The sequence below is a fragment of the Lactuca sativa genome, chromosome 7, assembly GCF_002870075.4.
Source record: "Lactuca sativa cultivar Salinas chromosome 7, Lsat_Salinas_v11, whole genome shotgun sequence".
NCBI classification, from domain to species: Eukaryota; Viridiplantae; Streptophyta; class Magnoliopsida; order Asterales; family Asteraceae; genus Lactuca; species Lactuca sativa.
Window position 1 is genome coordinate 2,339,731 of NC_056629.2, and position 15,156 is coordinate 2,354,886.

At 34.9% G+C, this 15,156-nt stretch overlaps 2 protein-coding genes across 2 annotated transcripts; both read right to left on the bottom strand.

Annotated features, from left to right (window-relative positions):
- Positions 1-124: 124 nt before the first annotated feature.
- Positions 125-2,926, bottom strand: LOC111894628 (phosphatidylinositol 4-kinase gamma 4). The gene is made up of 2 exons (XM_023890717.3): positions 1,079-2,926; positions 125-991 (listed from the first exon to the last, which is right to left on the bottom strand). Exons 1-2 carry the CDS (start codon positions 2,429-2,431, stop codon positions 617-619), a joined length of 1,728 nt encoding a protein of 575 aa, XP_023746485.1. The 5' UTR covers positions 2,432-2,926; the 3' UTR covers positions 125-616.
- Positions 2,927-11,834: 8,908 nt separating this feature from the next.
- LOC111894623 (calcineurin B-like protein 7) lies at positions 11,835-14,805 on the bottom strand. The gene is made up of 9 exons (XM_023890713.3): positions 14,634-14,805; positions 13,912-14,182; positions 13,725-13,807; positions 13,530-13,589; positions 13,282-13,390; positions 13,107-13,159; positions 12,940-13,020; positions 12,710-12,822; positions 11,835-12,637 (listed from the first exon to the last, which is right to left on the bottom strand). The coding sequence occupies exons 2-9, from the start codon at positions 13,994-13,996 to the stop codon at positions 12,568-12,570; spliced, it is 654 nt and encodes a 217-aa protein (XP_023746481.1). The 5' UTR covers positions 13,997-14,182; positions 14,634-14,805; the 3' UTR covers positions 11,835-12,567.
- Positions 14,806-15,156: the final 351 nt, after the last annotated feature.

Genomic DNA, 15,156 nt, shown 5'->3' on the forward strand with positions numbered 1-15,156 from the left:
CAAAACACTCCCATAGTCCCATACCAACCAAGGAAAGGAAATCTATAGCTTTTGTGACCCACGCCACGCATATGTTAATAGTTTCTCTAAAAACAATAAGCAAAACTTATTGTAAATTCAAAAGTAGTAAAATGGAAACATTGTATATATTTGTTTGTAGTAACGACATGTACAATCATATGTTTTATTCTCTTCACGTAGTAGTATAAAAGAAAGCTACAAAATAAAAGTAACGGGTTACAAGACAAAAGAAATCACCTCACCTCACCTCCTTTGTGTATGTACGTACGTAATCATAAGTCATAAGTCATAACAAACAAACTTGAACAAGGAAGATTCGAGTCTTCAAACTCACTAAACTTGTATTCCTTGCTACCTAGCATTTGGTAATATATTATTCTTCAAGAAACCGAAACCCCACTCTCCACTCAGATTGAAATCAAATACAAAATATAAAAGAATAATATATATATATATATATATATATATATATATATATATATATATATATATATATATTGGAACTTAACCCCCCCTCTCTCTCTCTCTCAAATCTCAATCTCACTCACCTCATATGTACCGAAAACATAAGTATGCACATAAGAAATTGAATAGTTTATTTACAAAGGCAGCGATCCATGACCTCAGAAATTGTCTGAATGAATGCAGCCTCACTTGAACCAGGAAGAAGAAGATCTTCTGCTTCTTGGACCATCTCTTCAATCACAGACTGCTTATTCATGTTTTCCCTACACATGAGCTTTCCAATTGCAAAAGGGGAGGGGGTTTTTAGTAACTCAACGCCTTTCTTCAGTAACATGGTGGATATTCGAAACACACGTGCACATTTTGAGGGTAAATTCCATCCATAAAACTTAAGCAGAGCTATATCTTCCTCAGCATCCAGTGACTTTATGTATTCCACTGTTTCACTACTAAATGCTTCCCGAGCTTGAGGCCAATACAGCCAATCAAATGTGCAGTCTTCAAACTGCACCAAAAAAAAAAAATCCATATGTTTACTTACTTACTTATGTTGCTATAAATGGGAGGAGAATAGGAGATGAGTCTTTCTTACACTGGCAGGCAGGCAGTAGCCATGATCAATAGGAATGAGTACAAATTTAGCATCTTCTCCTTTGGTTTTGGTCACCAATATATTTCCAGCATGCCTATCTGCATTTGCCATCCTGATATCCAAAACAGAGATCTTATGAACTTCCTCCACTGGAAAAGCATTAGGACCCATATCCTCACAGCTTCCACAGTTGTCCATGAACATCTGCAATGACCCCATCTTCTCCTTGTATTCTACACCCTCTGGATGCTTATGGTTAAACCCTGGGTGCAAGCATGTGGCCAACAGTGTGGGTGGGACCCCAGAAAACCCGTTGTGTCTACCAGAGAAAGACCTATTATTATTATTATTATTATTATTATGTTGGCCTTTTGGGTGATCTAAAATATATGCAGCAACTTCCCTCAGTGCACCTTCACCAACACTTGTCCCTTTCTTTAGCCCTTCACCATCCCCTGACAATGGTAATCCTCTGGGGTTATTTACAGCCATAGGCTCCTCATCAATCGGCTTAAACACTGAAACATATTTACTCCCTGATGCATCCATCATCATATACGCCCCACCTGTACCCTCAGAAGATCTTATTGGATAATTCCCCTTCTTCAAACCTTCATACGTGGAGTTTACCAGCTCCAAAACCACACCAGGGAGTGCAGCCTTTGGGTTAACAATCACAGCTTCCAACCACAGACTTCTGTTTACAGCTTCTTTAGGAACTGAACCATAATACTCAACTTGTCTCACACCAACATCATATTTTTTCACCTCAAAATCCTTCTTGATGGCTTTGGCTCGAATCTTTCCAGACTTCCTAACAAACAAATGGATGACTGCATCATTACTGTTATATTTGCAAATATCATTTATAAGCCTCTCGTCTTCCAGCTCCTCACCCTCGCACAGGATTTCTTGTTCATCCATGTTAATCAATCCTTTCTTTTCCCTACCAAGCTGCCTTTTTACATAACCAACATCACGATTCTTTTCCACATGGAAAGTGAATTCTTTACCACATGAACTCCTCACATTGATCATCTGAAGTTCAGAAAGCCTGACAACCAAATGAACCACATTCCCATCACTTACACCATAATCCCTAACCAAAGAATTACTCCTGGATAATACCCTACCTCCACAAACCAACTTCTGGTTCTTCACAACAAACCCCTTATAGCTTTGAATCCGAAGTTTCACCGACTCAATGGACTCCGACTCCAACACCCTCATTGGAACCATGGAACCCGACATAGCCAATTGAATCATAATCGGATCTTGGTTATGTACAGACAACGAAGGCAAAATGGAGTCGTCACAGAGTGGCCTAAGAGCAACAACACCAGCCGACGACATGTTCTTTCTGAAATTTCCAAACTTTTTACAAACCTAAGAAGTCTCAAGCAAATCAAACAAGCACTACACAAAGAGCTCAAATCCTCCGAATGAGCACCCAGATTTGAAACATGATCAGGCGGTAAAAACCCTAGAGATGTACAGGGAGGGTTCTAGAATCAAAATGAACAGGATGATGAAAGACTCATAACAACTACAGAGTTTCTATTGAAATTCACATGGAAGATGAGGGGATTCTTACCAGCTCAATTAAGCAAGAATCAACGAAGAACGTACTACGATGAAGAGACCATATAGCCGATCAATTTGGGACAAATTGAATTTTGACCGTAATGTTCGAGTATTTTACGGTTTCAAAATTCAACGATGAGCGTTTATCAATCGAGTTTTGTGCTACCAACGATGCTTATTGCTGCTTGAACGAAATCAATTGGAGAGAGAGAGAGAGAGAGAGAGAGAGAGTAGGGAATACGCGTCATGGCCGTTGAATTCTAACTTTTTGTCCAAGACTGACAAGATTCTCTAAGAACTTTGAAAACATAACAACTCTGCCCCCTATACTTTTATCTCTATTTCTTTACATGGGATGAATAATCTCACACATTGTTGTGCTATATATATATGATCTTTTAAATCTTTACTTTTTGGCATGGGATTATGACTGAAAGGTTAACAAACTATTTATTTTATACATATTTATTTATTCAACTTTTCACCCTCAAATTTGTATTTTTGTTTAAAACATGTCATTATTACTTGCAATAACAAGTAAACTAGACATGACAACTGTGTCATGTTGTGTCAAAACAGTAAACATGTTTAAGTTGTTCGACCATAACCCGATCCATTTAATTAATGTGTCATGTCATATCAACTCGTTTATTTTCGTGTCGAGTTTCGTGTTAGGGGTATACCTTGAAATATGTTGTGTTATGTGAGATTGAAACACTCAGCATGTTAAAAAAAATAGGAGTTTGGTAGTAGGAAAGGAAAAAAAGTAATAGTTAGGAGATAGAATAGATAAAGTCATAGCAAGTTCAAATGAAAAAATAGAAAGAGTAGGAATCGAAAATGTGGAAGACGAGATCATGAGGAGAGTGGTTAAAGGGATTGTATAGTGTGAAAGAGAATGAAAAAACTGAAAATAAATTATTGATCTAGACGGGAAAGTCATTTCCACATTACAAAAAAACTAAATCAAAATGTTTTCTTTTACTTATGGTTTTGATTTTGGATATTTCTAGTTTATATATATATATATATATATATATATATATATATATATATATATATATATATATATATATTTGCCATTGAAATGCAAATTTCTTTATCCTATCTATAAATAAAAAATTAAAACTAAAATTCCAAATAAAAATCTACATGCTAGATAAAAAAAATGAATTATTGAAATTTATATATTTAAGTTCACAAAATGTACTATCAGTCCGTAGACAAGATACTACAAACTAAGGTTCCATACTGCAGACTCATGCAAATTACGGAAAAGTCCAGATATTCTACTGTGAGTATGAGTTCGTAACAGACCCTCTGCATACTCGTTGGTATTTTTCAAAATCTCATTTTTTAATCGTTTATTGGCACTTAAGTGTGTCATTTGGTCACTTTTTACAAAAAAAAATATTTTCTAAAAGAGCAAAGTGGCATGAAATTCTACTTATAAACGTTTTAATAATCTAAAGACCGAAAACATATTATGTAAAGTAGAAGGCGGTAAAATGATGAAGTCTCAAGAAGCAAAAGCATATTCCTCACCGAAAGTCCAACTCAAATTATAATATTACTTTTGCTCCTCGGAAACTTCCTCTACTTTACGATCATTTAATATTGGAAGCTTCATGGACCTAATAAATAAATATAAAATTGTGATTTTTTTCCTAGAACACCTATCAAACACTTTTTAGATTCTATTTCTAAAATATATTGTTATTTATTATAAGACTTGAATCATCAACGTTTTAATGGAATAACATCTTTTGATAAAACTACTAGACCAATCAGAATGATATGGTTCATTTAGATGGATATCGATGGGACAAGTTAGAGGGATAGTGATGCAATGAGACTAGAGTTTTTGAACAAAATAGAGATATAGGAAAAAATATTTACCAATCTAGTATACTTTAAAAAATATTTACCAAACTAGTGGTTTTTCATTTTCTCTTGTATTTTTCAATTTTACTTGTTGTTTTTATTTATTTTAAATATCAGTTTTTTTCTTTATTTAAGTTTTTTATTGTTTTTTTTAATTTTTTAAATATCAGATTTTTATTCTTTATTTCAATTTTTTTTCCTTTTTTAAATATATGTTTAACATAGTATACAAAATACATAATTTCATGCATTTTCGTCAATTAAAAATAAGATGATTTAATGAATAACACTATTATAATTGATTATTGTCACCCGTCACAAAAGAAATACCATGAAAAAATAGAGTTTTTCGATTCCACTGAACATCTTATTAACGATAATACATTTTATGAATAAATTTATATAGAGGTCGTTACCTCCTCCGTTAGGCTTTTACATATTAAAAATATATGCGAATGTACGTCTTCTAAATAAAATTTTATGTGCAAATTAAAGATCCACAATATTTTATTTGAATAAATTCATTAATGCATTATTTTAGTTTCAATTTTTCTAATTTGAAATATATATATATATATATATATATATATATATATATATATATATATATATATATATATATATATATATATATTAAGTGTTAATGTGTTGTTACATTATTTTATAATTTTCAATTATTTGATAGTTCATAGAAATATGGATAACTTTATGGGCAAATTTTCTTATAATACCACAAAAAAATGAGCAATTGCAATGATATTTACCATTGCCGATAGTGTATAATATTACAATATTTTTTAATAAGCCATTTTATAATAGTTTATAACATAAGTAATTGCAGTCACTAGTATATTTTATTAAAATGTTATCTTAACATTTTTAATATACGTTGAACACAGATGTTTTGACGTCAATTAAAAATGAAATATTACATAATTATTAGAAAATATTTTTTGCGGAACTAGAAAACTTTACTTTTTATGGTGTTTATTTTTGTGATGGCTGGCAATAATCAATTATAATAGTGCAATTCATTAAAACATTTTATTTTTAATTGACGAGAAGGCGTGTAACTATATACATTTTTTGTTTTTTATACTATTTTAAACATATATTACAAAAAGAAAAAAAAACTGAAAAAAAAAATAAAAAACTGATATTTAAGAAAAAATAAAAGAAAACAATAAAAAGTTGGAGAAAAAAACTGATATTTAAAATCAAATAAAAAAAAGTAAAAAAACTGAAAAATACAAGAAAAATAAGAAAACCACTAGTTTGGTAAATATTTTTGAAACTATACTAAATTGGTAAATATTTTTTTTCCAACCACCTTGTTTTGGTTAAAAACTCAATGAGACTACGGATGGGTATTGATGATCCTAATCTTGTACCTAATTATGAAATTATATCATCAATCTAGTTTCATCCACTCAAGTTTGTAAATAACTATTGGGTTCGTGTTTTACCCAATGTATCGTGTATTTCAGTTTAGGGAAATTGTCACTTTAGCTTAACTATCTTTCGTATTTTGGTTTAAATGGTCCCTCGTGACTATTTTTTGCATTTAAAGGGTTTGTACTTTAACCCACATTTACAGGTCATTTTGGTACTTTAACCCACATTTGAAGGTAATACTACTGTGTGGAGTGTCAAGTCAGCGGGCGAGTTAGCATCGAGTCATAGACGAGTCGACTCGTCTTCCACCTAAGCCGATTTAATACATGCATTAAAATGTACCAACCCAGTGACCTACCAGCCTTAAAGGACAAGGAAGTGTCGGTGGTGGGGGTATAAAGCTCCGTCACAAACCCATGTGGGGCTTAACACAACACATTTTTGAGATTTTTTTACCTTATTTGGGCAAACACGATTTTGACCAAAACCCTCAATACTTGCAATGTCGGCTCCTCATGAGACTTTCTCAACCTCAACGACCTGCATTCCATTGTTTGCGACCGTGAAGACAATATTGTTGCCAACCAGATCGAGATCCAGAGGCTCAAAGATCAATTTGGTCAAGATTTCATTGTATGCTGTGTTGATCACATCAGTATCCAACACAAGTTGGAAGATCATGACAGGAAGTTTAAAGTTATTCCTATGGTGATGGACGCCGTTATGGTGGCCATGCTTGGGATGATGGTGGTTGCGCTCAAAGTCGTTATGAAGCTTGGGTAGATTACGACGCATATATATTATAGATATAATAGTTGTAGGTTTTATGTTCTTGTTTTTTTCTTTTTTTGTGTGCTATGTATAGATGATGTGAAAAGTCCTATCTTGATGATATGCATTTTGTACGTGGTGCTCAACTTCTTAATGGAAAAAGACCTGAGTTGATCTCTGGCGTTTTGTATCTAATTTCTGAGTTTATGAACTGTTTGATTTTGGTTAACATATCATGCAAGAATGAAGAACAGAACGTATGTTGGGTTATTGAACCCCACATGCCTTGCACGGTGAGGGTAGTTTTGTCCTTTCTGATAGATCGCCACCAACCTGTACTGCTTGCTCCGTGTGAACTGGGTGTATGGTGTGGTTTTCCGTTGGATGGTCCTCTTGTATTTTTTGGTAGTTCGAACCAACTCTAGGGTTGTGAGGATTTGGTGACAGATTTTCCGACATGGCGTGCTAGCGACGATTGTGGTTGAGCCCATGTGTGTGCTGAATTTGACTGTTCTATGGATGGTTGACGCCTTGACAACATGACTTGTAGTTGTAACAATGTTGGTCATCCCAGCATGATGTTTTGTTCTGTCTGGTAGCATATTACATAGAACTCGATTGCTCGTGTTACACTTTCTCTCCCGTCATGGCTAATTAGCGTAAAAGGGAGTTGTATGGTGCTTAGTGGCCATAGGTTGTGCCCTGGGAAGCCCAACAATGGCCCCCCACTTGGTGGTTTTAGGTCTTCTTTTCCAGGAGGTTGGTAGTTGCCTGAAGTAGTGTTTGTACAAGATTTCGGTGTTGCTGCCATTGTCTATGTAGAGGTGGTGGAACTACTTTTGGCGTATGCATGCTGTAATGAGGAGTAAGCCCATGGGGTCCTAGTTGTGGGGATGCGGGTCTGCTGACGAGAAGTTGATGTTTCCGATGCTCCATGATAGCTCGTCTATGGCGTTCCTTTGACGGCGTGTGTGCTCGTTCCGTGACCTTTTGATTGTTAAGGTTTCCCGCTTTTGTTGGTCTTTGCCATGGTTTTTCCGTGGTTTGACGTTCGCCATGCTGGTGTTGGGTTTGGTCGACCAGGCGACACTGTTGACTATTATGGTTGAGGAGATCGTTGTAGTAGATGACCAAGGTCACAAGTCAGATGTATGGCTCGATGCCACTTATGTGCTAAGAGAAGATTGTGTTTTTGGCATGGGTGAACCTAGAGCCGTCAGTGGGTTGCTTCGACTTGTGTATACTAGGTTTGCCAGCAATTTGGTAGCGTGACGCCTTTATCCGCCATTGTCGAAGTCTAGTGTCATTTCACAGGTTGTGTAGCTCTGAGTACACGTCCAAATGACGCCATTGACGAAGTCTAGCGTGACGCCTTTATCCGCCATTTTCGAAGTCTAATGTCGCCTCTTGTTGTCCCAATAGAGTTAAGCCTGGGAATTACAACATAGAGAAAAAGGTCGTCAATCGTCGTCCAGGATGGGCTCCTGGAACAAAGCTCCGACGGTCAAGTTAGTGTCTAGTTGAGAGAGTATGGGTTTAGCAGAAGAGTGAGTGAGAGGCCCCCCTTATCCTGAAGGAGAAGGCCCCTTTCTCCTTCAGGAGAAGGGTTCTATTTATACCTGTCATGGCGGGGACAAGATCCTAACAATACCTTTTGGTCCCTGCTGGGTCGACAGGACGTGCATGCGTCTCATTGGTGGATCGTGCTATACTAGTGGTTAGTTGTCGTGGTGTAGAACTCTCAGTAGGCCTGCCTCTAAGTATCACACCTTTCGCTCTGGGAGACGACTGATACTATTTTGTCTTTAAGTGAGTTTCAGTGGTTGGGCGCCAAGGAATAATCATGGGATCGCGAGGGCGATGGCGCGGTCTCGATGCTAGGCGTACGTCGATCCTTGACTACCACGTTTATTAGATGTGGGCCCCGTTACGTTTGATGTATTCTTAGTGGGATACGTTAACAGAACCTAATTTGAAGTTTCTTGCACAGTTATGCTCATTTATGAGACTCTTGATTTGGAAAAAAATTTCCTCACTTATCCAAGAAGCCCACATTCTAAACTTGCACTGACTAGAACAACATTTCACTAATAGTCTCTTACTATCATTTTCTTGTAGCATAACTGATAACCATTTAAAACTGCATAGTTACACATCATGTGTTTCAGTTGTTTAGAACAAATAAATCTCATACCTAATACAAGCTTCTGCTTTTTCCAATAAACATTCTCATTGTAAATAGCTTGGTCATTAGATATTACCTCATCCTCATGTAAATGATCATATGGCTCTTCACGAGGTGGATTGTGAGGGGTAACTTGCTCCTATGGGTACAACTTGCTCAAAAACTTATCATCTTTTGTCTTGTTCATAGGAATCCACTCATCAGGTTCATTGTCAACTTCCATGTCAATGCCATCATCTTGCTCACCTTGCAAATCCTCCCTAGCACCTTGCAAATCCTCTGTATCACCTTTCAATTTATGATCTTGCAAATCCTCCATGTGAATTCCATCATCCATATCCATACCACCTTGCACTTATTCATGAACTTCATTTCCATCCAATACTTCGTCTAAAGAATTGCATACTTCGGCTTACTCGTCAAGTCCATTGATGTACATTAACACCAAGATGGTCAATGTATACAAGATTACACAATTAGAAGCATACCATATTCGATGAACTCCTGGTAGTCTACATCATTAGCTATTATCCTCAATCCATCAGGGAACTCAATATCAGACATGTAAAAATAAACATTCACGCATAACTCATTCGCGAATCTTTGAAGGAACACCACAAATTCGTTCTTGTCCATTCTAGAAAAATCGACATCATCAAACCTTTGCTTCACTCTATCTGAGTAAATAATAGTTGGGTACCTCGTAAAAACTCCGACAAAATGGAGATCTATCTTCATGTAAACAACCATAGGAACGATTATGTTGGCCGATTTAAGCGAGGAGGAGTTTAAGAAACGAATTTGTGCCAAGAACGGTTTGAGAAAAGGATATGGATGAAAAGGTAGCAGAAGAAAAAGGATGAAAGAGACGGTTGAGGGGGTTTAAACGTATATTAGGTTTCATTTACTCACACACGCACACACGTTGCAATGACATGGCATCTTTAATCTACATGGCAATTATGTGGCATTGCCAAAGATCCTAGTAAGATGGGTGTCACCGAGTGACCCCTTCAAATGTTAAAATATGACCTTTTAAACCATAAATTTACAAGTACAAGCCCTTTAAATGCAAAAAATAGTCACGATGGACCATTTAAACCAAAATACGAAAGATAGTTGAGCTACAATGACAATTTCCCTTCAGTTTATAATCTTAATAACTTAAAATTAACCTAGTGAAATTTCCATTACCTAAAGCCAATCACAATCTTATCCAAAAAATGACTTGATTTTTTTTTTTTATTATTATTATTATTTTTTTTTATAATTCAAATTTCCAAGAAGATCAACAAGTTTAAATGCTAGTGAGAGATGATCGAGGCTCGAGAAGTGATGAGATGATAGAGGATCGAGACTCGGAAGTTAGCTTCTTCTTGGTTCTTGAATGACGGTGTCGCCGACTAGACGTTCTATCGACTTGGAGATTGGAGAACAAAACGTTAAAATCTTTTTACCAATCAAATCCAACATAATCCCTTTATTCTTTAATTTTTCTCAGCCCGTGCTCTAGTTCCTTGCCAGGCTCGATGCTCTGTTATTTACTTATTTTTATATATTATATTTGCATTTTCCAAAAAAAAAAAAAAATCCAACATAATCTTTTTTCCCATCCAATACAAGATTTAGTTTGACACCTCTAGCTCAATACTAGGTTCGAGTGAATATCATCTGTTACAACCACCAATTCCATCAACCAATAACAATAATATACAATATGGATTTTTCATGGATGGAGTTCACTTGTATATGTAAGTGATTAAAGTATTGTTATTAAATAATATAAACATATGTGTATATCATATATAAGCCCAACAATCATCAATTTAAACATTCTCCAACAACGCCACAAAACCCTAGTTCATTCCCAAATTAAAGAATCGTGAATACATGATTACTTACCTTTGATTGAAGTTAAGAAATGATCATGACTTGATACAAGGGATTAGAAGCTCTGAAGATTTGATTGAAGTTTATCGGATGATCAAGAGTTACTACAAGGGATTAGAAACTCTCAAATTTGGTGCATTTACCTAAAATCACATATTAAACCCTCCTTTCACCTCTAAAATGAAAAGTGTATAGAAAAAGAAAGAGTATGCCATTGTTAGCAACTTGATATCAATTCTCATTTTGAGTCAACAAAGGCCTATACAGGTCGCACGAAGCAGCCCCTTGTGGCTGTTTGGACAACGCATACCGAGCCTAAATGACTCTATTTGTTGTTCTGGTCGTGCCTGGTGTTTCCTCGCAGAGATGCTTGGGTCGCACAAGAGGCTAGAAAATAACATTTTTCCAATTGTTTCATCAACCTTTACCCAAGCCTAATGGTCCTACAAGCAAGCATCAATCCAAGACATAATAATAGCATATGAAGGGCCAAATGTCTAGAAGTGAAATACATACATGGAAAAAGTCTTCAACAAAACACTCATATTTAGTTCTGTATGACAATTAGCATGGTGCACTTACTAGAGGATTAACATATCTTTATGACATATATAAGGAGGTCTAAGGTTAGGATGCTACATTACTGAGAAAGATAATTTGGGATGATTTTGCAATATAGCTTGAAGATCATCGAGTTTTAATGAAGCACATTGTGTGTGTGTGTGTATATATATATATATATATATATATATATATATATATATATATATATATATATATATATATATATATATATATATATATATATATATAAGGATTGAAAGACATTTTGGTGGAAGATATCCGAGGGAGGGATGGTTGGTTGTATATATTGGGCTTCATTGAAGATTGATTTAGGTTCTTAAGGTATTTCGTTTGTTTGGTCCGACGATTTTGGCGCATAGTGCAAATGTTACCCAATGTCGAAGCTCAAGGTAACATTTATGCTATTGTGTTGGGAATGCGTTTATTCCATTAGGAGTGTTTTTTTTTGGTGGGGGGGGGGGGGGGGGGGGGGGGGGGTTGTAGATGCATTACTATGAAGGTGGATTGTTGTAATATGTGATGTGAAATGTTACCATTTCATGACCCTTGTAATCTTTGGAGACGATCGACCTCCATTACATGTTTGATGTTGTGTTGTCGGCACCGACTGTTTGGCACTCGTCTAAGGCAGACGGACTTTTGGAATTACAAATGTTTTGTTGAGCTTCCCTATTCAACATTGAATGTGTTGAATAAGACAATGATGGGTATTTTTAGCCCTGCCAAACTTCTAGATTGCTGGTTCTTCATTTTGTTCATTTATAAATGATGTTGTAACCTCCGTTTAATTATTGATCAATAAAAAAATAATAATAATACACAATCACCCCGATTGTAAATGACTGTTTATTGTGTGTTGGGTTATGAGCCCAAATATTTGATATCTCTTGGGGTTTGCTTTGTGCATTAATTTTGGATATATTTGGTTTCTTTGGATAAATAAGTCTTTTACCCATTGGTTCATTGGTAAGAAACAAACTTCACTACATATATGGGTAAAGCAATATAAATAAGTCTTTTACCCATCATCGTTCCACAATCATCATTTTTTCCAGCATTATAAATCTCATTTGTTTTTTTATGTAAACCGGAAGCAATAAAAGGAGGCCTCATGTGCTAAACCAAATCTTGAAAAAAGATAACTCTTTCATTCTTATATATAGTACAATTACAATTTTTACCTCATCATCTTATCTTAGTCTGTTGTGTGGGACTCCTCTACCTGGCTGGTCATCACAAAGCTTGGAAACCTCAAGGTTATGTCCCTGAATTTTAAAAAAGAAAATGATGAAATGAAGACCAAAGATCAAAGTTGTATGTATGTATGTATGGCTTACATTAAATGAGGAAGAGTCATGTTCTTCAACAATGAAGGGTTCTTGTCTACATATTCTTTCCATTCCTCTTGGTCAATCCGACCATCACCTTTGGTATCTGCTTCTGTAAATGTCTGAATAACAAACAAACAAACAAACAAACAGCCATCACAATTCACAACCCAAGTGTGTTGACTGTTGACTTCTGACTCTGTTGAGTTGAGGTTTCCAAACAACCAATTATTTATTACCTTATCTACCATTGATTCGATTATATCATCTGATAAATCAAGATCAGATTCATTAAGAAGAGCCGAAACCATCTCTTTCAACTGTTTTCCATTCAAAAAAAAAAAAAAAAACATTTTCAACCGGTAAAACTAAAACACACAGCAAACAGATACCAAGTTAAAGTTACCTCCTCTCGTTCAATGAAACCAGTGCGTCTTAGATCATATAATCTGAATGCATCTGCAAAAAGATTGATATCACTTTCTAATCATTCTTATTCGAGCTATTGGGTCTTCCAAGAAAGCAGAGGAAAACTTGTTACAAATGATTAAAAACGCAAAAAAAAAAAAAAAAATTCTCACACAAAATTTTGTCTGCTTGAGGAGCTTTTGGATGAAATACACCCAACGAACGGACAAACTCGCTGAAGTCAATATGCCCACTCCTATTCACGTCAAAAAGATCAAATATCTACAAAACCAACACAAAAATTTTTATATTGACCATTGATTGATGTTTGTTGATGATATCTAATACTAGCTATAAGATCAACAATATTGTTTGTCTTGTCGTTGGAAATAAAAATACACTTAATTACAGTACTACTTACCCGATCTGCAAACAGGTTTCGTTTATCATAATCCCTGAATAATGCCAGGTGGAATTCATCCTGTCCAAATACAAACAAAATTAATTATTTGCATTGAGAATATTATCTTTAGCTTCCAAGTTATGTGTGTATATATATATATATATATATATATATATATATATATATATATATATATATATATATATATTATACCTTCCCTATAAGCCCATCATCATCAACAGAACTGCTTAGTTTCGAGAATAGCTCGTACAGAGCCTCCACCTCATTCTCAGTAACTGCAACACTTGAACTTTGCATTGAGTTATTACAACGCAATTCATGCAATGCCCATCAATACAGCAACTAAAAATGAAAAATTAAAATATTTTGCAAAACTTACATGGGGTTTCGGCAGCAAGTGCAACAGGATCAAAAGAAGGTAACTTTCTGTAGCTCTTTGGAGGAGTTGAACAAAAACAACCCATGATAATTGATATTGATAACAACAACGCTCGACTTCTTCTATATTATATCACCAAATACTTTTCTCAATACAAGATTCAAAAAGAAAGACAGCTGCATAATCTCAAACAACCCTCCAAACCGACAACAGCTTTTGATAATAGTTACTACCACACATCCGATCTGATGAGCTATATTCCTGTAAATAACTAGAAAAAAAAAAAAAAAGACCCTAATTGAAACGGGTAATGAATGAACACCAATTACAAAAAGGAAACATCATCTTTTAATTAACAAAAAAGCCACACAATTATATGAACACTGATTCAGTGGAGCTGGTAACGAATGACCTAATTTCAGAGTATAAAAATCATTCATTCAAATGATAATCATACATTAACCAATTCACCATTAAAAAGCGACTCCAATAATGAAATATCAAATATTCATCTACGCATGACCATAAAGATTAGCATTATTAAATCCAATACACTTAAAATCCGACAAAAAGAACACACAAAATCAATCAAAATAATAGATTAATGTTTAAAAAAAAAGTAGGCTAAAAAAGGTATATTATCAGATAATCCTAGCATCGATCAATTTAGATTAATCCCCTGCGTGTGTTTCTCAATAAACATCATCATAAGAGAAACTTACATTTATTCGTTTCGATTGGAAAGCGTCGTAAACTATAGACGACGACATTGATTTGGCTGCAAAATTACCGTTTTCCTGTGCGAAGATCGAAGATTTGAGGGTTTTGCTTGGTCTTTCTGAAAATGATGTTACCGTTAAGTCAACGGAAGACCCTTTTTCAGTGGGTTTCCACCGCAAACAAACAAATAAAGAGTAAATTACATGAATAATCCCTTTAATGGGGAAATATGCTTTTTTTTAATTCCTAACGCTATTTTTTTTCCCAATCGGACAGTAGTTAAATCCCTTATTTTTTTTCGTCATTCACACAAGTAAAATGACTATTTTACTTTTATCAAATATATTATGCTAAAAGACACCCCATATTACAATATAAACACCTTAATTAATAAATAACCACCTTAATTAATAAATAACCGATAGTGTGGTTTTTTAATTTGTAAAAAACAAATATTTACATTGCGGTGTGGTTATGCATTACATACCACATCACTCTATGATATTTTAAATAAATAATGTATAT